This window comes from Andrena cerasifolii, chromosome 3 (genome assembly GCF_050908995.1).
Source record: "Andrena cerasifolii isolate SP2316 chromosome 3, iyAndCera1_principal, whole genome shotgun sequence".
In the NCBI taxonomy this organism is placed as follows: domain Eukaryota; kingdom Metazoa; phylum Arthropoda; class Insecta; order Hymenoptera; family Andrenidae; genus Andrena; species Andrena cerasifolii.
In genome coordinates, this window is record NC_135120.1 from 14,890,274 (window position 1) to 14,913,880 (window position 23,607).

General features: G+C 49.2%; 1 protein-coding gene across 2 annotated transcripts in view; it reads right to left on the reverse strand.

Moving 5' to 3' along the window:
- Positions 1-23,607, reverse strand: part of Unc-13 (unc-13) — a 144,897-nt gene that overhangs the window by 76,673 nt on the left and 44,617 nt on the right. Inside the window, exon 2 of one of the 2 annotated variants that reach the window (XM_076808292.1) lies at positions 1,447-7,449. In XM_076808292.1, the coding sequence (XP_076664407.1) occupies positions 1,447-6,873 (5,427 nt within the window). In that variant the 5' untranslated portion in view covers positions 6,874-7,449. Of the gene's footprint in view, positions 1-1,446; positions 9,383-23,607 lie in introns of those variants that run through there. The other variant, XM_076808290.1, reaches the window with a different exon arrangement.

Genomic DNA, 23,607 nt, shown 5'->3' on the forward strand with positions numbered 1-23,607 from the left:
ACCGTCCGCCAAATTTCATTTGGAAGCAAATTTCTTTAAGTACGCGGCTCCGTTCCATCGTTAATTGGAGCGTATGAAAGACGATCGTTTCTCGCTACGCGTTGAAGAAACTTTAATTGACCGAATAATACTTTTACATCGTAGACCATGCGGGATTTCATGTCCCAGACCGCGCAGGCACGCGGCTTCTAATAATACTACCTTAAAGCGTACCGATTATTAAAGCACCATCTAATTATTTCTAGGACCTATCTGGTAAGCCTCGTTTGCTAATGGCGATGCTTTCGTCGAATAGATTACTTTACGGTTCTCGAAGTCGATCGTCGCCGATCACGATTACCGATCGATGCTTAATCGTTCAATCTCTCGTTCCCCCCATTCCCAATCCCCCCCTAGAAGTATATTGCTTGGCCAAGCGTCAGTGACGTTGCACTTGTTGAATTGACTAGTACCATCGTTATACGTGTTTCGAGTTCGTGACCGACCCTACGTCGTCGCTCTCCCGCCACCGGCCAAGACGACGAGGACGTAATCTCGCGTAAATACGCCAGCAAAGCTTCACTTCCGTCAACCATCGCATTTAGTATTGACTGGATTCACGTGCCACGCGCTGGCACAGACCTTAAACGCTTAAACCCTTACGCGCGCACACTATTACGCTTAAATTCGTAGGTTGCCTGGATTCACAGTCCATTCGCGTACAGCGTACTCGATACTCGTTGGTGAAAACCAATTTCAAGCTGGCGAGAAATCAACTGGGGCCGCTAAATCGTTAGCCAAGTGTGACGTATGAAAGAGGATATTATGCGAGGGGCATAGCAGTCAAGCGATGTGAGTTCACTTTTGGACGATTCTTTAGTTCCAAAGCCGTGACACCTCGTAGACTACTGTTACATTTGTTCCGTTTGTTTTGTGACTTTCGGTAATATTAAACTCGGTCTGGGAGTTCTCAATCTACTCTCGTGGACTGACATCACTCTCCTCCTGTTAGCTGGTAGATAGGGTATTAGTATCGGGGACACAGCATCGGGATCGGCTATTATATACTCAAGTCACCGAAAACGTTTTGTGCTGAAGTCCCGAAGTGATTAAAAACACTTGTGTTCATAAAAATGATGTTTCGGCACGTCACGCGATGCCGCGATAATCAGGTCAGTCTGGAAGATGAGAACATTCACAATTCACTTTTTCGATGCCTTCACCTTAAAAATCGATCCCTGCGGAAGATCCTCGACATCGCCTAATACCCCATCCAACGATACTCGAAACCAAATGTCAACAAGGGAACCAAGTTAACTGAGACACCGGTTAAGAGCATAAGAAACGCATCAGCCAGCAAAGATCATGTTCATAAAAGAGTAATTACACCTACAATTTGACCCAACCCCCGAATCTCGAGTACGCCTTACATAAGTTTTCGTGTCCTCACTTGATCATGATACTCACTGCTGTGGGTCCCTGAGTGATAGTAGTCTCCTTTGTGGCCTCCTCGACCTCCTTCAGCTTCTCCTCGGCCTTGCGTTCCTTCAGAGCTTTCAGCAGCTTCCACTTGGAGCCGGGCGGGCCAGGGCTCACCTGGCCCTCTTTCAGCGTGGCGTCGGAGCTACCGCAAGACGAGGAGTCGATTTTGATTTTCGGCAGGCTCAAGGTAGCCGTGGTCGCGGTCTCGGCGCTGCCGGCACCGTCGCGCTCCAGCCCTTCGAGGACAGTGCTCTCCGAGTCCCAAGCACCATGGATGCTGACGGACACCTCGCTGGGAGGGACACTGACGCTGCCCTCGCGAGACGGTGGCTCCGAGCCAGGATGGACTTTCTCGCCGTGACGAAGTGTCGAGCCCTCGGAGCTGCGTCTGGACTCTTCCTCTTCGACATCCTTCGGTAGATCCTCTTCCTCCTCCTCTTCTTCCTCCTCTTCGTCCATCGACTGGACAGGACTGTCGGGGCCCGAGGTCTCGCCAGAGGAACCCTCCACCGACGACGGTGGCTTCTCCTTCCTGGCTTCCTCCTCGTTCGCCCACGTATGGTAATCGGTCACCCTTGCAAACACCGACTCGATGCTCACCGCAGACTTCCGCCTAGGGATCGGCTTCTCGTCGCGATACCTGTCCCTCTCCTCTATACGGCGTTCCTTCGTGATGGTTCCGTTGATCTTGGTAGCCCTCACCTCTTCCCCCCTCGCTTCCCTGTCTTCTTTCACCGGTTCCTTGGGCATTGTGCTCGCCTTCAGCTTCAATTCCTTCAGCACGAACGACATCTTCTCCTTCACCACTTCGTCCGGCTGGTAGTGCTCAGTCTCCTCGGGCTCCTCCACCAGCACCTCTCCCATCTCTACCTCGGTCTGCGACTGCCTTTCGAGCTCCTCCAGCTTCTTCAGCTCGTATCGGTACCACTCGTCCTCAGAATCGATCGAGTCCTCCGTGCTCTGCCGCCTGGAGGACACCCTCGACGTGCTTCTGTAGGAATGCGTGCTCCGGTTGTCTTCGTCTAGCTCGCCAGCGCGTCCGGGCCACGGAATTTCGAGGGACTGCTGGTGACGCGGCAGGAATCGGCTGCCCGGCGTTTGTCCTCTCGTGCTCGAGGCTGACGGGCTCCCCTCTGACGGAGGCGCCTCCTCCGATATGCTGGTCACCAATTCCGGTAGCCTGGTGCTGCTAGACTTCTCACTCTTCTCACTTTTCTCCGACATATCCTCGGGGTACTCGAAACTCGTCTCCAGAGCCTGGATGGTCCCCTCCTCGGATCTCTTGTCGTTGTTGGACTCCTCGCTGAGTGGCTGCTCGTCGGACACCGTGGACGATTGCCGTTGACGATACTTGCCCAGCGCCCTAGAAACAGCGAACTCCATGCTCGCGCCGCCCATCAGGGTCACTGGAGGAAGCTTCGGGGCCTTCTCGTTGGGAGCCTCGTCGGAGCTGCCCGTAGATCGCTTGATGTCACCGACAGTTTGGAATATGGAAGAGCCACCGGACCCAGAACCAGTGCTCTTCCCCGACGTTTCTTCCTCGAAACCACCCATTTGGTCAGAAGCATCGTAATCGATCTCCTTCCTCTGGTCCTTCTCTTTACTCCATCCATCCTGGAGCGCCTGCTGCTGCAGCTGCTCTTGATGCTGCTGTATTTGCTGTTGAAGTGCCTGCTGCTGCTGCTGAAGGTTCTGCTGCTGCTGCTGCTGTATGTACTCGATCTGCTGCGGGGATAACTGTTGCACTGCCTGTGGCTGAGGCTGAGCAACCGGCTGCGGCACCGGTTTGCGCTTCGTGCTGGCGGTTTTCACTTTGGCGAAGAAAGGTGTGTCCTGGTTCACGTCGGACATCACGCTGTCCTCGTCCTCCGATAAACCGCTTTGCCTGCCACTGCCCCATTCAGTCTCGGACTGCTCGGGATCGGATAAGGACTGTGATTGATGGCTCCGTCTTTTCGCTTTCTGCAGGATCCCAGATACCGTAGAGACCAGAGTGTGCTTCTTCTTCTTCCTGGCTGCCTGACCCCTGCCACGACCTCTAGCCGACCCAGCTTCCGCCGAGAGGTTTTGCTGCGCCTCCTGCGACATGTCGAGGTCCTCCCGTCTAACACCACCGGGCAACGAGTGGCTTCTGTGCCTTTTGCTCAGGTGCAAGTCGGGCAGCCAGTTGCTCATAGAGTTCATCGCGTTCTTCAACGGCGAACCTCGCCTGACTTTCTTCGTAGCCTTGGCGTTCTCCATCTCGTGGTCCTTCAAGTTCGTGGCGATGCTGATGTATCCGGACTGGGACACGATCACGCTGGATGCGTCGTAGTATTCACCCTGTGGATGCTGCGACTGGTCGATAGGCCTGCCGCTCTCGTGGTCCTGGATGTACTGATGCTCCCGTTGCCATTGCCTCTGGTAGCCATCGGAGAGTTGTGCGCTTTCGGAACTACTCAGTCTTTGACTATAGGGTTGGTATTGCTGCTGATAGGCCTGCGGATAGTTCTGGTTCGCGTAGGTGTGGTGGTACTGGTGTGCCTGGTAGGCCGGTGGTTGGGGGTACCTCCTGTCGGTATAAGGACTCTGAGCGTAGCTACCATCGGACGTCAGTGACCTGATACTAGACGACGTAGAGTCGTGGGGTATCTGGTCCTCCATCGAGTTCAGCCAGGAGCACTCGTTCGTCTCCGTTCGCGGCAAGTTCGCGCTGGTTGGGTAGTAGGATAAAGCGTCAGTGATGTTCCCCGTGGGGAACATTGTGCGATACACCGCAGCTTTGTACGCCTCGTGGTTCATCAGTCCGTCCGTGTACATAACGCTCCTCAGTGGTTTCTTCGCGTGGGCGATCATAGCTGTCTCCGTGTACTGCGCCGAGCCCATGCTGTCCTGATAATTATTAAAGTTCTCCATCGCCTCTGGATAGTAGCCCGTCGTCGTAGTCTTTGGACCGTAGGTCCCAGAGCCGCTGGTGTATACGCTAGTGATAACCTCTTGTCGGTTGCTGCCAGCTACGGAATAGATGGCTGGCTGTTCGGACCTGTATATGTAATCCAGCGTGGTGCCGGGTGCCACGGTGTCGTAGGTGTGCTGCAACGTTTGCTGACGACCTCGTTTCTTAGGGCTCTGACAGGTGGTCGCGATAGGCGCTGGTGGAGGTACGAAGCTGTAGTCTTCCTTGGTGGTCGGTGTCTTCATGGAGGTGAATGCTGACAGATGATTCATCGTCGCGGTAAACGAGTGGCTAGTGACCGTGGTGGCGGCGTTAGCAAAAGCGTCTCTGCCTTCGGGCGTGTCGTACAAAGGTTCCTGCGTGATTACCGCAGTTGTGGTCTCTGGAAGAGGTGGTATGGGACTGGTGGGCCTGATCGACGTCGTAGTTGGTATCAGGCTCGCTCTGGCGTGGTCCACCGAGTACGACGTGAGCATCTTGCTAATTGAACTCTTCGGAGAGCTCGGTGACTTGTCCAAGCTGCTCCACCCGCTCATGGAGGATAGGCCGGAATCTGATTTCGCCGCGACGATGTTAGCGACACCGCCGGGCTTGGCGGTGTGCTTAGGCGACACGCGCGGCGATTTGGGCGAGTGTGGGGTTCGCGGACTTAGGCGACCCTGCTCCAGGGACACAAGCTTCTCCGCGCTTCGCAGATACGTAGGGCTCTGGGAACTCTTGGTGTCGGGCTCCCTCTGATCGGAGCCTGGCATCAGGAACGAGTCAGCCGAGTCTCGAGGAGCTGGCGGGGGCGGTGAACTGGGTGATGGACTCGGCGGTGTTCTACTTTCTTGAAACTCCAAGTTCAATCTTGCCGCGCTACCGAAATAACCGTCCTGCCTGGTTCGAAGGCTCTGCGAGCTGTGCACACTGTGCACGCTGTGCACGCTGTGCACACTGTGTACACTGCCCACTGAGAGCGTAGGCGACGGCACCTTGTCAGTGGTGGTGCTGTATATGGTGGGCGAGGCGCAGGTAACAGCCGCGAAACTTTCCACCATCAGGTCCGTGAGTTCCTTGTTCTCCGCGTAACCCTTGGCGAAGCTGCCCACATCTATGGACAACTGAATGACAGGCTCCGGACTCTTTTCTCGCGCGGCAGAGGTGTAACCTAGCCTGGGTGAGGTGTAGGTACTGGGGATGGGATCCAAGTTCGTCCTGGACGTGGACGTCAGCCTAGGTGAGATGGATCTGGCTGTAAAGTCGCCATCGGTTGCCAGGTCGCTGTCGGTGCTGACTCTGGAGATCGATCTACCCGTTGATCCAGGACTCTTCGAAAACGTCCAGCTATCGACGTCTGTCTCCGCGTAAATCTTTCTTAGTTGCTCGTCTATGCTACTCGCTTCTTCGGCCAGCTTTGATTCCGCCTCTGAACTGTACTGCCTCTTCGGCGAGTCCATTAACCGAGACTTGAGCTCTATCAGGTTCTGAGAGTCCTTCTGCAACTTACTGGTCAACCTGTCCAGCTCGTGCAGCTTCTCCAAAGTGACTTGATCGATCGAGCTGAGCCTGGACAGCTGGGCAAGATCTTGCTCGCTAACGCAGGGCGTGTTCCCGCGGTAGCTCTTGTAGTCAGCCGCGCTGAACACCTCGCCCTCGTCCTCGTCGTCGTCCCCGTCCCCTTCCTCTTCCTCTTCTTTTTTCGTCACTGACTCCTGGATCTCCTCTTTCGTTGGCTTTGTGTCCAGCTCATCCAGCTCTGTCTCCTTGGCCGCGGTCTTATCGAACATGCTCGCCTCAACCTCCTTCTTCCCGTTCACGTCCTCGTCCTCCGCCTCCTCCCAGATCATCCCCAGCTGCGACGTTGGCCTGGACGTGTCGCCGCAGATCAGGTCCTCCCTGTACGCGTTGTTCAAACTTCTGTAGAACGCCTCGTCTGGGATGTTACTCTCTTCCGCGAGTGTCTCCAGAGCGTCCAGGTTCCGAACGTTCCTGTGCATGTCGGTGACTACAGCGGCGGCGGTCGTGCTGTCTTGCGTCAGGCCGTGCATCCTCGCCATCTCCTGCTGGGCGAGCTTCTCGTCGATGCTCATCGAAGCGCCTATGCTCTTCGCGATCGCGTCCAGCTCGCCGACGGTGCTCTGCTGGTCGACCAGCGTCTCCTCCACCACGTCCGCGGTTTCATGGCTGCCACCGCTCGCGTAGAACTCGATCAGCTGGCTGATGACGGTCTGCTGTTCGTAGAGCAGGCCCTCGAGCTTCTCCAATCGCTCCCACATTTTAATGTACTCCTGACTGAGGAGATCCAGCGCCCTCCATGCGTACTTCAGCTCTGTCTCGAGTATATTCAATCGAGTGCCGAGCCTCTCCATATAATCGCCGATCATGTAGTCGATGTTGCCGTCGGCGGTGGCGGCGCCGTAGCTCGGCAGGACCGGCGAATGAGCCCTCGGGCTGGTTGGGGCTGGCCCACCCAGCTTCGTCGAGTCCATTTTCATGAAGTTCGCGTTGCGATAACGCTCTCTCTGGGTCACCGGTGTCCGCTAAGCCTCCACGATCCGATCCGATTTAGGCAGCCGATGATCCCCGAGGCGACACATCGTGCATAATTCCGCGACGCGTACCGAAAGTGAAATTACGATCTTCCCCGTGGCCTGAGGAGGAACATGAATGGCCCTTTCACACGTCTCGCGGAGGCCTTGGACGACAGAAAAATCGAACGGTAGTTGGATGTACTGTGCTGAATGGCCACGTTCTCCATGTCGATTGTCCTCCTTCCCCGAGTCACTTCTCGCGCGCCGAACTTGTACACTTTTATCTGCTCACTCGCGCTATATTCGGTTACATATAGCGTGATATACTGTCACTGTGTGTCCATGTTCTCTTTCGATCTCCGATCCACTTCCTCCCCGCCCCTTCCCCTTCCTTTCTTCCTATACACTATACAGCTGCGTAACACAAAGTTTGAAAGTTGTCGGCCGCGATCTTGATGGATCGCTTGAGATCGCCCGACACCCTGCGAATGGCACTTCATAACCAGTCTCGTGCGTTCATGCCGCCCACGCCGGTGTTATCTGAAAAACAGGAGCAGAACGGATTGCGTGGCTTAGTGCGAGGCGTCCTCGCACCGAGTCATCGCTCGCACAGTTTCCATGGTGTTAAGACTTATTCTATAAAGACCACGAAATTTGGCAGAAAGATCCACGAGACTTGCATTGGCTTGCATCGCTGCGAATCGAATCGGTGTACGTTCCTTGCACTGCCGATTCGACTTTCCCATATTACGTAGGTATATTTCCCGTTCGAATCGATAGAATGAAATTAATATTTTATTAAGAAACACGACCACCAAAATAGATCACTCTTTAAAAATGAACAAGCTCTGATTGCTAGAGCGCAAGAGTTCGTCCGTGTGGTACGATCGATGAAAACGTTTACGTGTGTCTAAGTGAACGTGTGAGTATAGAAAGTTTCAAAGTGTCGAAAGGAGGGATGAAATGAAAGTTTGTCGGGGTGGAAGAACAAAAAACGCGTTACAGAGTCTCGTGAACTGTGTGGGAGGTATAGAGTACGACTCAGGGTTCATTGAAGATTTAGACTGTATTTTAGACACGTGGAATGGCAGGATCAATTCCAGTTACGTATTGCATCCACGTTTACGAAGATAAGAATCAGTGTAGTATCCAGTTTAGCATCAGCTCATGCAAAACATGGCTCAATCATTCTGCAGGTTCATTTTCATTCAAATGAAAAGGTATCTGATGTTGAAATCTGCATTTATCTCACCGTTGCACGCGTTCCTCTATTATTGTTCAACAGAAACGCCATTTGCACGTCGTGCAATATTTTAAACCACTAAATTGAAAATCAATCGTCACCCATTAACACCCCCACATAATTCCCAGTCCCATACATTCACTCTACAGAACGAAGCAACGTTATAGAAACCATTCTACCCTCCGCATATCATCGATCTCTCGTCCTCCAATTCACAGCCAAGGAATTAGTTCGTTACAATCAAAGAATTCACGAAATATGCTTCCCAAATTACTCGAAGACAAAGCTTGCATCAATCGTCAACCCTGCTCCTACCCTTACAAGCGCATTTCATAGAATTCACGTTACCAGAGAATCGAACCGACGGGTACCAGCATGCTGCTGCACCGTCGCATGTAGAACAAACGATCACCAATGCGTTCGATCACCAACCGACACGTATCGATTTGTCACGAATTTCATCCACGCCAGCGACACGCGTGTCCACGGAAGAAACGGGATGGAAACAACTCCGCTGTGACACGGAAATCATCGTACACTCGAATCCCGAATCGAACGAGTTCCTGCGTATTCAACCGGGGTACGCGAATTCCTCCGATTCGTTTCGCCCGCGTGCGAACGTATCTCCGACCCGTTTCCTTCCCTTGCTACGTAATCAGAAAAGGATATCGTCTTTACGGGGACCATAAAATTGTACGCCGTACCGCGGAGAACGTTGAGAATCGGATTTTCCCGCTTCGCCTTGAACTTGATGATTTCGTGGCTTGATGAAATATCGGGGACGCCATAAAAGCGCCAGTTTCGCGAGGGGAGAAGCGATTACGCGATCCTTCGTGGGTGATTCCGCGCGGGATCTTTCTTGGAAATCTCATCGAGGGTGGTTTAATTAGGTAAATCAATCGCTGTACACTGATTCTACGTGCGTGTCCTTTTAAATGATTATTTACAGAAGCCCAGAATGCGATGTTCCCGTTTCGAACATACGAAAATCGATTGCTCCCTGCGCAAACCTCGCAACCATTGTGCAACTGTGACCAGGTAAGTGTAGAATCCACTGTGCTCTGTTTCCCACGAGAGAACAGTAACTCAGTACGCCCTTGGCCACGCTAACGAGTGTACACATTCTACGTCCACATCAAGGTAGAACTTGTTGATATTGCCCCACGACAACATCGTGACGAGTGTACGCTAAATATAAACTTATCGATCACCAGACCATTCTCCACCAAGCCTGCAATAGCAGGGCATCAACTGGATAGAGACAGAATTGAAAAACATCCCCTTTCAGCCGTCTTCTTTGAAATCGCACCAGACTTCAATACAGCCCTCATTATTCGCGCGTTTTAAATATCACCCTTCGGTGCAATCCCATCGTAGATTCAATTTAGTCTGCTATCGGAGGTAAGAGCACAGCCAGAGGGCAGAAGAGGGGAGAATATACGAACAGTACTGAAATGTCCCCTAATCATGCTTCTAATATCATTCATTTATAATAAAACATCGCGTGTCCCCGCTCCGTTTTCAGAAAAGTTTCGTATCAGGCGCGACCAGATATTGCCGTTTACCCCCATAACGTGCCCCAATGTCTTTCGCGTATAAATGGGAAATTCTTTTTCGAACGACTGCCTTTATCGTTCCTCCTCAGTTTTACGTCCATTCGAGCCGGCGGCGCGCTTCGCCGCTCTTGTCTGCCGGTGTAAATACAATTCCATAAATGTAATAAAAACGGAATCGCCTGGTTACGGGACTCTAGCGCGACGCTTTCGGAAGCTCGCCTCATCGGGCGATCATCTCGCGCGTTCTTTTCTTCGATCCCGACAGCTATGTGGGCCCGTCGCTGCGATAGGATCGTTCAGCTTTTTCGCTGACTTTAATGGGAATGCTTTCGCCCCCCTCCCCCCTGGGGAAGCGAAGGAGACGAGCCAAACTTCGACAAAAAAGTGAATGGAACTTGACGACGATAACGGGGATCTCCGGATGATTCTCGCTTGCGACGGAATCCGCTTTAATCCGACTCGAGCTTCTCTCAGTCTTAATTCAGTTAAGCGTGAAACAGTGTAACCAATCGACGGCTAACTATACCAGTGACGTCAAACACGGCGGGATTGATTAAATTCTACGACCTATGTGTCTTTGGCCGTCTTTGGGGGAGTCGGTCGTATCGGGATTCTTTTGAGATGGGGTCATTTGAATTAGAAGTTAATTGAAGCTACACAGCGAACATGGAGCACTGATTGGACGAGGTTTACTTTTGGAGTGGGTGAGGATGTGTTTAAAGTGGGGTAACAATTTCGTAATTATATGTTCGTTGGAGTCAGAACGTCACGAAGTGGCTATAAGAGGTGTAAACTATTTTTGGGACTCCATGAAGCTTCTTCTAAATTTTAAATGATATGGTGTGAAGGATTTTTGAGATTGAAGAGTTGGGAAGAGTATCGTTCAAACAAGAGTGAGATTGTATTCTGAGAAGGTCAGGCAGGGAACTGCAGGAGGAAATAGTGAGAGATTGAAATATTTTCCATCGGATAATTTCTCCATCGACGAACCAACGAAGAGCAACTGACCTCCAGGCATCCGAGAACGGCCCTCCAGTTAATTCTCGCCATGTTAGACTGTTTAATTGAACGCCGATGAAGCCTTTTAAGGCGTCGCGACCTCGTTTCTGCTTTCGAGGAATTTCCCAATAGCCTCGCGGCCCGCGGAATTCGAAGGAGGAAAGTTCCACCGTGAAAAATGAAAATGGAATTCGTTATCCTGCAGATGCCAGCTCTGCGGCTAGGAAATCTTTGTCGGACGGGGCTCGTTAATGCACGAAAGTTTTCCACGAATTCGAGATCCTTCAAGCCTTAATGAGCTGGACAACTATGGAGAATATACGCGGCTGGTTGAAGCTGAGAATGTGCTTCAGCTTAGCGATGCCATTCTCTGAAACCATTCGACCGTCTGGCTATAAGTGGAGTTCATTCATCCATAGTAATCTGGCTATACAGATCGAAGAAATGACCATTATTCAGGCAATTCATAAAGTAATATTTTAAGAAGTACTAAGAACACTTCTAATAACATTGAGGAGGGAGAATGATGATGAAAAGCTTCACGAAGTTGTCGATGAAATCATTTTAAAGAAATTAGAGTTCGAAGAAAGGGTCGAGGACAAAAAAGAAGAGGGCTATCTTTTAATTTGGAATTATAATCTCGCCAACGAGATAGAATGTAGAACAAACAATCACTCCACCCAACATCGCCTGGAAAAATACGTTAATTGAGACAGCGTCTCGTCACTGAATCGATCAGCTCGCAACGCCCATGGCGACTTGGCTTAATCTGAGCGTATTCAAATTCGCTCCCAGTACTATCCTGTCACTTGTCGTATCTTCACTCCGGCAAACTTTTTTCTTCCAAGTTTCTCGAAGGCAGCCTGCAGACTGCAAGGTCTGCTGATCTTGAGGGCCAGGAGACTAGTCGTCCCCACTTCCGTTCGTTTCCCTTAGCCCAGTTTGAAATAACAAGTCAAGAGACAGGATCAGCATCCTGTATTGATGTAACTTCGTGCTTCTCGATAAAGGTCCACACTATACTTTCTTAGTTCGCAATGAATTGCGACAAGAACTTGAGCACCATAAATTCGAGGTGCACAATACGATTCTCCCGAAGAGGTTCCTGAAAAAAATCACCATTCCTTCCGGAGCGTCTCGAGCTCAGCAAATTTCGTGCTCCAAGGTAAACACAAACATTCTCAGAGCCTCCTTCGGCGCAGGTAATTACAGTTCATTTAGTTACCCTGCGGATACCTCTCTTTTTACACACGTTTCGCGCGCACAAAGGGTAGAAGCCTGTTAGGGGGTTACAGAGATTAATGCGAAAGCGTGTCGCGCGAAACGCGGGTGATGGGTGAAGAAAAAAGGTAAAAAAAAGCAACGTGTCCCGGGGGAGAGTCTGTACTTTCCGCCGAAATTTCTACTGGCTATGTTTACGGTGGAGGATATACGCTCGACGCGACGGTGCCTTGGGGACGAATGCAGCCGTGAGAATTCGCGGCAGCGGCGGATCGGGGAAAGAAAGGATGGGAAAAGAAAATAGGTTGACCGTATAATTACTCATGCCGCTGGCTGGTCGGCATTGTTTCGAAAGTTTCCCTCCTGGGCGCAGCCGGTGTCGCGCTTAAGCTGCTTAATGCAATCATAAATTTTAATTTTCAATTTTGCCACAGCGCGCGCGCCCTATCGCAGCTTTTCCCTGGCAAGGGGGATCCGCGCGTTTCCCTATTTGTTCCCTACCCGGCAGCAGGGCTAGGGCCGGGAATCGATTTATTGCCGCGAGACGGTCGACGTCTAATTAACGGATCTGAATTGGAAATGGAATTCGAGGCGCTCCTGCGAACGAATTATTGTCGTTTCGCTGTTACGAGGATGCACGGGGCTCGTTTAATGGAAGGGAACGGATGGGGATTAGAATCTCTTTCGCGGAGAATAATTTGTACGCTCTGGAATTAGATGTGAAGTGATGCCGTTACTGGAAGGAATAATGGGAATGTAGCTTCTACACACCGCCGAATTGTTTCTAATAATGGGAGAGGAATTTGCGGGCAATTAGTGAAGTACTTGAACAATGTTTCTGCTTTCTTTATCTCTAGCTCCCCAATTTTTCTCGTTCCCATTGTTACATTTATGGGGCCAGCAGACAGTGATTGTTGAGTGAAGCTATGTTATAATCCAGCCGATGATCAGGGTTTTTCCCTGAAGCAGCGTTCGTCATCTGGCGGACACTTGGCTTTCCGCCCTCGTCCATAAACTCGGGACTTTTATTAAAACTCAATTGTAAAGCATACTGAGCGTGGCTATTAGCGCAGCCAATTTGGAAAGTTCAGAGGGATTAGGACAGCAAGCAGATGCGCATTTTATTGCAGCCGCGCGGTCACCACGCGAAGGCTCAAAAGTCCGTTTCGCGTATACCTGTTGTTGTTCACCGGTCCCCGACACGTAGGAGAGACTTAGATTTGCTCCCGCTATTTTCACCCTCACCACTGTTCTTCGCGATACGCGTACGCCAATCAGTCGTTTTCAACCCTCCTCCTGGAACCACCACTATTTCGCCGAATTCCTTGGAGAGGGAAATTTTAGTTTTCCTGCGAGCGACCACGACACCAGAATGTCAGAATTCAATATCGCTTAATCAGAGTCACACAATTCGAGAACTCAATCACGTGTAAGCAGAATCACACGATTCAAGAACACAGGAAAACCTTAAGAATTGTACGCTTCAATAGTATTCGCAGTACATTTGTAACCATTGACAATAAATCTATTACGCGTCAATTACAATAAATATTCAGTGAGCTCTTGTGATTTTAACCCGTCATAAGAGTGCGGCAAATTCAGACTGGTCGTTGATCATATACGACTTGATCTCCCACGCCACAACAGTGATTGTATAATAATTTGGCGCGTCGTTGAACTCAGATCAGTATAAAATGTAACAAGGAATGTCCAATTAACTTAAAAAACTGAACTGAAGAAAGAACTGTCTTGCCGTATCTTTCTAACTTGTCCTGGAGAAGTGTGAAGGTCGAAGGTTGCGCAGGAAATAGGATACGAGAAAGAAAGAACGACGAAAACTAATCCTGTTTCCGGATAGTCTTCGAGAGGGACGGAGCCACTTTTCTAAAGAAGGGTGCTCCCATCGACGACGAACTTTAACCCAGGAAGTAGTTTATTTTCCCTTTAATAAGATGCATTTAATTAGGAACCATCTATTCAGCGTTTCAGGAACTCTAAGCTACGAAAACCAGAAATTCTTCCGTATAAGAGCCAACGTAGTGGCTCCCATTTCTCTCCAATTCTGACCAAGTCCGAGGGAAAATTGGTGGACAGCAGAGCTTCCACCGGCGTCGCGAAGGCGTCTTGGATATTTCTTAAAGACAAATCGGGACAAAAGCCCGGTCGTTCGTTCGACTTCAAGCCGGATTATCCGCTCGAGAGAGCCAGACGACGCTGCCAGCGCAGCGTATCCAAGATGCACGAAGATGTCTGGCCGGCCTGAGTCGTACGTCCGTTAAAGTACGGCACGGAACAGGCATTAGCGTCTCGAGAACAACATTCGCCCTCGGGTGCTCGTGTCGATATAAAGCATAATTATCAGCGGGGAAAAACTAGCAGACCGCGAGCGAATTGCAGTGGCTGCAGCCTGCTGCGCTAAATAATCAACCACAGAATACCTAGGCGACAGAACCTCGTTCTCCAAGTATTTATGAGCGTTGCTGGTGCGACGTGGTTCGCCGCGACACGAAAGTCGGGGTGAACGTGAATGGAACGTGCACGCAAGATATATCCAGCGAAAGATTCTTAACAAGTTTATCACTTAGACTAACTACAGCTATTACAAAAAATTACCTAGAATTTTGGTGGAGGTTTTCAACGAAACGTAATGTGTCAAACGCGGTATTAGGTTTCGTAGACCGTTGCTTGAGTAATTTATATCATTATGGAAGACTTTCCAATACACTGCCCAGCCACAATTCACGTTCACAATGCTACAGAGATCCTCCGACAATAGTGAAGGTGGAAGCAGTTAATGGACTCGAGCGCACCTTTCATTTCGGCAATGGAAGTTCCGGTTCCGGTCCACGTTGGTCGCGCAGACAAGCGGGTTTAATCGGCGTTTTTCGACGTCAGTGAATATTTAATTAGCGGTGGTTAACCGTGGCGACACCGTGCCGGTATTAATAACGGCGACGAGTTTTGCAATGTGGCTTTGCACGGCGGCCGCGTTATTCATCGGCCGTTCACTGGTTTGCAAAATGGAATTTAGCTATGCGCGATTGCCGAGGGGCGTTTGTTTCTTTGCCCCGTGAGCGCGTTATCGGGCGTCGAAACGCACAGCCGCGGGTCTGATTTTTAGAGACGACTCTATTAGTTTCTAATGCGATTTGCCTGGAGTGCAGTTTGTCGCGTGAAAGAGGATTAGACGCTCCTTTTATTACTGCAGGTGGAAAGTTACGGATTTTACGGCCGGACATTTCTGGTATTTAGTGGGGATTTAGAAACCCCCCTCTCGTGTAAGTGATTAATTGAAAATTGTGAGGGTAATTGGGGGACTGAAAGAGGATTGCTTCTTTTTACAAAGACCGCTCCAACGCTGATGCTCGTGGCTCTAATAAGCGATTCTAGCTGGCTTCGTTTGTGAGCATGTTTAGTCTCCGCTAAGTAGCGCAGCTAACAGGTGCTATTGGATCTCTTTGCAAACTTGATACAAGGCTTCGACACACGGATGAATTATTCTAGAATATCGTGCGCTGATTAGCTACCCTTTTTTGGTTTTAGGATCCAACTTTTAACCATAAATTCGTATTTGTTTTCACAAGATATTAAAATTTGCTTCAGTTCCAGCGCACATAATAACAATCAAAGCTTCCTTTCATCGCGTTGTTTAGCAACAGCAAATGACACATCGCCGCCACTGTTTCCGCCGTAATCCACTTCACCAAAGCGTATAAACGTTTCAACAATTTCTCTGTCCCATTATTACCAAGCAATTAAACCCCTGCAGCGCGCCAATACCAATTGAGAAGCAGCTAAAAATGTATTCCAACATATATCGCAGCGAAAAGCAAGCCTTTCCGTCCCCCATACTAATTGGTACCTCCGAGAACTCCATTGTCTCTCGTCGCTCGCGTTTCGATTGTGCGCCCGCGATCCACCTCTATCGTTCGCAGCATCTGGAAACGAGCAGCCTCGTCCAACCGGTGAAATTAATTTTTGAAGCGTCCGTTGATGATGCCGTTTCCAGCGCGACAGAGACGCGCTTATTGTTCTGCCCTGGTGAGCTCGGCTAGCGCGCTCCCTCCGCCATGCCACCCCCGCGCTCGTAATGAACGAATCTGGCTGGCTTCCTCCGTGTTTATTGTCCAAGAAGCGTAGTAACTCCGAGAGGGAGATGAAATTGGATTTCACTTGTAAGCTCCACGTACGGCCTCGACAAATCCCGGAAGTCACACACATCTACCCAGCCGCCCAGGAATTATGTTTTTCTCGTGGCGAAGGAATATCGCGGACGCGATGGAGACCCGGGCGATAACTTCTAATTTCGTTGACGAACGAAAACGTCTCTGCGCGACGGTCGTGTAATGCCCCTCGTCCGTCTTCGTTTTCCTCGGCGACTCGAATACGCGGGGTGTTGATAAATGGTCGAATTTCCTGCACCAGGTTACGCTGATTACATTAGCTATGGCAGCGAGGCCACTGGATCCACTGATGTTATTCGGAATTTTCGTGCCATTTCGGTAGGTACTGTTTCTACTCCATTCCTGGAACACCCTCGCGCTGATTCTACGCTACTTCTATGCGCCCTCCATGGAACTGTTACGATGACGATTACTTTCAGCTTTGCATTTTCAAGCGAAGCTTCTTTACGTGCCGATTCACCTGATGCAGCTTATACTTTATACGTACACGAACGGAGAGAAGCATCGCCAGGGGTAAAATGGAGATGGCTGGAAAGCAGGAAACTCCGTTGAGGAAAATAATAAAGAACCACGAGGAAGAGTTACAGGTCCAATTTAAAAAGCCTCAAGCTGAGCGCCGGACAGGCTATTGCGCCCTGACGCCGTGCCACCTCGACATCATTTTCCCCTCCATTTCCTTCTGCGGAAAGAGGAGTAGCACTCGTTGTAGTTTCTGCTATAGAGTGCACGCCCGGTGTGTCGACGTTGGAGTAAGGAAAATTTTTCCAAATGGAAGCGGACTCTCACTTGTTGTTTTAATCGCGCGACTACGAGCAGCGAGTAGTAGCCGCTAGACCGACCGACTGCCAATTTAAAGAATCCTCGAAAAGGGTCTCTTGGTCTACGATGTCCTCCAAGATTTCCTGGATTTAAAGGTCACCCAGAAACGCGAGCCAGGACCTCGGCAATTGTCGCAGAACCCTCAGTTTTCGCCGTGCCACGCCGCGGTCACGTAGTTGGTGGGGCCAAGTTCGATTCCGCAGGAGCAGTTAAGCTCTCTCAGATATATGGAACATATCGCGGGAAAAACAAGCTCGGTGCCACGAGGAGGAGCGAGACCTACCGGTGGCCACGGAGAACGGCCGTTATCGGGACGATCTAAGTAATCGAGGCGAACGAATCGACGCTGGAAATCGAACAGTGCAAACGTGTGCTGTCGCATTGGCAATTTATTTATCGAGCTCCACGGTTCGGCCTCAGCAATTAGGTTACCGAAACGTACGAACGCGTCCTGCCGTGGACAGCGTAATCTCGCGAGCGGGGAAAAACGGCGACTCCGTTGCACCGGGATCGGAAGGGTCGCGATCGCCTCCACTTTCGGGAGCAAGTAGGTTGAATGCTGCGATAAAGCTGCTGCAGAATTTCACCGCCTTTTACGAGCTGTGGCTTTGCATTTTTAATACAGTGAACGATAGGATTTTTTATTCCTTGGGCAAGAGGTCCTTCGATGAAGCGATGCCATAAAACAAGTTCCTGTACCTACTAAACATGAGAAAAATGAATGAGTACAATGAAACGGGATCCTCCTTTCCCGAATTATAACGCTAATCGTTGCGCCAGTGCACGCAGACGGGCGATTAATCGAAGTTTTGACGGATGCTCTCGCTTGATGCATTCATGACACGAGATTCACGTGACTGGCATTCGTGTCGGTTTTTGTTTGTCGGTTGCAATATTCCTGGAGAATCGCGCGTTAATCGGAGGAATGGTAGACAGATTTCACGCTACGAATTCTCTATCGCTTTATTGCTATTTCTACGCCTGAAATGTTTATCATATGCGAATGCATCGTGCTTTCTCGATAATGCATATTATTTACGCGAAGTAGCGTGTGTTATTTGGGGAGACAAGCAGCTTTAGTTTCAGCTCCGTTCAATTAATTCTGCATCGAATAATTCGATCAATTATTTAAGAAGACGATTCAGTTCTCCTTGAGTTCAGCCGTAGTCACACGAGCCGCGATAACAGATATTTTGGATGAGGATCGGAACGAGCAGCTCCGCGCAACACGGTAATCAACACCGACGACAGGCTGGGACACCTTTTTCTCACAACTTTTCCACGTCACGTTGAATTTTCTCTGCGCCGTGGCTCGCGTTCGTGAATTTCATTATCCTTCCAGCAGGCAATTATGCGCGACGCGTAGCTCGCTATTCCTCCCCCGCCATTCTCTTACCCAGTCGTGTCGTCATAAGTACAAACTCGTCGTTTGTGCTTTATCGATTTCCTCGGGGCTTCGAGATTTTAGTTACACGTCTGCGGGAATGCGATAGAAATCACCGTTGGCGTCATTAACGTCTCGAAAGGCGCTCTTGTGGACGCCGCAGCGAGTTCCAGCTGGAGGATGCGTAAGCTTTCGCGAGCTTCTTTTCATATCGGGTTTCGCGAGCTCAAGAACTTTCGCCGAGGCGAACGTTTTCCGTCAACTTTCTTAGCATTCGGTTCAATCTGCGACTTTGAATTCACGCCGTGGAACAGACACTCTGGCAACCCGTGGAATGATAAAAACGACACGAAATATTGTGCTCAGACTTTAGGAATAGATGAAACTTGGAACACTGGAATAAATTCACTAATGGCGACACGAATCTTGTATTCTCCCCTCTGTGATTTTAATGTAAGAAGGAAATACAGATATGTAGATTAAAATATGAACGGACTTGGTATTTCTACTTTAATATGTTTCGTTTTTAGAACTAAGGGTATCGAGGTATTGCGATGAATAGAATAGAGAATATTGCTGTAATCCATCAGGGTAAATGAAAGCTTAATACGAATATAATTGCTTTTATGTTGCGGCGGAACATCATTCCGAAATGCGGTCGCTACGCGTGAAACAGGAGAATTGAAACAACGTGGCGTTTAAAACGAACGAAATGTAGCTGCATTAGTAAACACGTTCGGATGGAATTGAAATTAATAAAATCCAGCACAATGGGGCGCGGCTTATGCAGGCGGTCCGCCGAAATTCGCATAATTGCCGTGCATACACGCGAAATTTAATTAATCCCGGACGTGGCATTTAGGTTAATTATAAGCAGCGCGTATCGTGTCACGCTGTATTTGTAAAGAAGCTTATCAGGCGAGCTTTGAGTTTCGCGGAAGCTACGAAAGTAAACGTGCCCTCGTTAATTCCATCAATAAAATATTCAACGTTCACAATTCCTATAATAATCAGGACACTGCGTGCTATTAAAAAGACCAATCCAAAATTTTTCATATTCCTCCCCATATTTATATTGCCTGGACCCGAGGCGCGCAGAGATATCAGCACAGATATCAACGTCGCGAAATCCACAAACGGCAACGTGTTTCTATATTCCGTATATCCAATCTCGATTTCACATCGTATTCGGTTGCAAACAGGAAGTCCCTCGTATTCCATTACCCTCACTCGAATATTATACGCAGTTCTAGCCGATTTCCTCTTTAGATCGTATTTCGAACCTATTACACTTGTATCATATTTAAGGGTGCAGAAGAATTCGATCATCCTCTCGATTTCCTTCTCTTCGAGCCTGATACACGGTGTTCATCCCATCCACGCTATCCCGAATAAAATACAACTCTCTGAGTCGCAGGAATATCAGTGATGAAGAGTTAGGAGTCTGTTTTAGCCACTGTGTGACTTGCGGTGCGAGTCGTAGCAGGATATCATGGCAATCTCTGAACGCCACCGAACGAATTCCCTCTTCGACGCGGTTCATCCTTCATGCCAGCTGGCTCTCGAGGGTGCTCCCTCGACGGTGCTCCCAGCCGTTTCTCCTTTCGCGGACGGTTTCTCGTTAGAGGGTCGAGGCGGCCTCTCATTATCGGTCATTCGTCGCGCCACGTAAATAAGGGAAAACGTCGGAGCACTCTGCGACGACGGTCCGACTGATTGACCGAGTAACTCACGGACGGTCCACTACTTCTCCTCGGGGCGAAGAACGCTCTCTGAGGCTCGAAAGGAGGCATTAATTGCTGAATCGATCCGATTACTCGCTGGAAATACGACGCGAAATTGTTGGTTACCCGGGCGAACTCGTTTCCAATCTGTGGCTTTTATTGACCGATCGTTTCGTTCCACCCCGACGGAGACCCCGATTCGTCATTTCTCTTTCTTTATCCAGCACCGAGAGGGGCTGTCGGCTCGATTTGGTCGTCGTCCTGTATTTTTAACCGCTACCGTACGACGTAGTTGCTGAGAAATGTAATGAAAATGTAAATGCAATAATAATACTTGATATCATCGGTGGGTTCGAACAGATTTAAATACGTCGCACTGTATATTTAATATTCCTCTGGCACTTTGGATATGTCTCTGGAGTGAAATAGACTTGAAAAATATTGATTTCTGGAACAGAAACCTAAGTCAGGCAGGCTCGTTGCGGCGCTACAAATTTGACGGAGAAAGTGGCGAGGATTTTAAAAATTTGGGTAACAACGGTCGTTGGAATAATAAACTCGGCGTATTGGGGGCGTCAGCTGCTTCCATTTAAACCCGTATCGGCGAACTTTGCACAGGTACATTCCATTCTCTATTCAGATCCCCTTCGTTTATGGACTCGAACCTTCCGCTTTGCGCGCTAGTTTCTTTTTAGTATTTCCCTTTCCCTCTGAATGGGAGGTTATTAATGGCGGAAGTTGGGCAGGATTTTCCAGCGGGCGAGTTATTTTCTATACCTCGGAGCTTCTTTGCTACGGTGCCTTGGGATCTTGTCCGACGCTCGTCCCCGCGACTTTTTATATTCCTGGGAATAAAATAAATGGAAGATCGGGGGACCGTGGTTTCTACTGTAATCAGGAGATACTCTCGAATAGAAGTGCCCTAATAATTGCTCTGTCCTCTTGATTATTCAACGAAACTGTCGAGACGGGATGCAACTTTTAAAAACAACTGTTGACTCTTGCAGCGCTGCTTCTTAGAACTCGGAACAGTATATCTACCGCGAGACCACTCTGGGGACAATTCGCGAGCACAACTTCTGTACCAGTTCCCAAGAAAATTTCAAGTTTAAGTAACAGATGCACTCTTGCCTACCGAACAAGCAGGATTTGTTAAGAAATCGCCCTTAAGTGCTCGGCGTGCTTCGCCGAGATTTAAACGGAACAAATCCTTTCATGGGCATCTTTTCGTAATATGAAAAACGAAGAAATTGATACAGTGGTATAGCTTGTGTATTCAAGAACAAGAGGATGGTCTGAAGTTCTGAAAAGTGGACGTTTCGTGATCGGTCGATTCGGTTCGCAGTAACCTGTCAGTGTGTGGCCCGACAAGTGGAACGGGTCGTTGCCTGGCCGAACGAGTGAAATGTGACTGTCACCGGCCAGACAAGCAGAATTAAACCGTCTGTGGATAGACAGTAGAATGGGCTCATCCGTGAAGCAAGTAGAATGGATCACGCGGTGATTATGTCAGTAGAGTAGATCCGCTAGTAGCCCGCCGTCCGGGCTAACAGTTTTGAGATGAACCTGAGGTATGTAATCCGCGATGGTGACGGAGCGGCGAATTCGATTTTCGGGCGGACCAAACGAACGCAGGAACTTGGCGCGTTAATGAAATCTCATCGAGGTTCTAGTTAATTCGTACAATTAAGCGTAACCCGTCGGGATTTAGGGAATTGATGAAAAACCCGGTCAGAGTTCCGTTAATTCAACGGATTAATTGGATTTCGAGCAAATTTTACGGTGCTCAAACATTTGCACGGCGGGTGTGGTCGTTTGGCGTACCAACACCAACTGTCCACAGTAATTGTTGCACAGGTCTGCGTGTAATTGCCGTTGTTACACGAGCTTGTAATATTTTGCAAATAATAACGACAGATAACTGATTATTGTAGGAAAAGGAATACTGGAAGATAAGGAATGTTGTTAGTTTCGAATACAATTACTTGTACATCGAGATTTCAATTACTATATCGAATATGTTGTTACTTCTTCTATTTTCCATTTCCCTGCACTCACTAAGTCTTCTGATCTTTGGATCGCCCACCACAATGAATCCCTCCACACCTAACTACATACACCTCTTTGTATACATTGCGTGGGAGAGTGTTTGCGATACAGGTGTACGCTTGTCGCGTATTCAGCAGAGGATGCCAAACAAGACGCAAGTCGACCCTCTAACCTTTTCTTTTCGCACCTCTCCGGTTTGAAGATCCACTGCTACATGTGTGCACGCTGCTCGGCGTAATTAGGTTAATTATGACACATTACGTCAGCGCGAGTGCGTGCCTCATCGCCACAAAGACGGAAATTATGACGGACGATTTGCAGAAAACGTAATCACGAGGCAAACGCGCTTCAAGCTACACGTGTCCCAATTAAACCATGCCCGCGACCGCGGCATGTATCAACTTTTTTCATCTCCCCGTATGCAAACTGCGTCATTTTACTCCCTTCGTTCCTGTTTGTTTCTCTTTATTTTTACGGCTGGCGAACACAGCATCTGAACGCGTTTTATCCGCATAAACAAAGCGTCGATTTATCCGACAGCTGTGCTGAATCCCCCGGCGCTTCCATTTTTATTCAGGCCGATTGATAACGAAATGTTATCTATCGTTGACGAATCGCTCTGAATGTTTATCGTGCCGGTGCCCCATGGCGAACAAATTTGAGTCGCGTTACGAGTAACGCGACTACACCCACGCCAGAGGATATTAATCATTCCCTTCCCTCTAATATAATTTACAGAATGAATGCGCGTGTTCCGTCGAGCTGCTCCGGTAAAAATTAATCGGATTTCCCTGGCGATATGCGGCTTTTGATGAAACTCATCGGCATGTATAATTACAGCGGGAATTAGCGATTGATTAAACGCGACGGATGTTCCAGTTATCTCTACTTGTATCTCAAGCTTCTCTGCAAGAATTGCATGATGCCACGCAGGGGATGTTCACGATGAAGTTACATATGTACATCAATCTTTGTTTTCCACGAGTTGTATGGCATCGAGAATTTTAAATTGCCACTTTAAATAAAGATTTCGAACGTTGTCTTTGCAAGCGGTTCTTTCTTTGCTTGTATTTTCATTAGGAATTCATGGTTTTCGCATAACTTTAGGTTCCCATGGCGAGCGTATGGTAATAAAATTACGCTACAGGGCGGTAATAAAAGGAGAGCACTCGCGAAAGAGCACATCAAACACGATCCTTCGGCAGGATTTAAGGTCCAGTTTTAACTGGCGCCGAGGATCAATATTCGGCAACTCTCCAAAACTGTGAGCGAGTTTCTCTACCTCGCCCTGTCTGTTGCACGTAAATGCTGCTGCTTCCCTTCCTCAGGGTACTTTCCCGTCTGCCTTCAGCAATTTGTCTTTTTCTGCACGAGGCTCGTGCTTTATCCTTTTCTAATTCTTCAGCCCGTCCTCCTCCCACTTTTCCCACAATTCCCATCATTCCACCTCTGCCTTCTCTGCTTTTCCACCTTCCGATCGATGGATCGATACACCCTGACCGCTCCACTCATTTTCCTC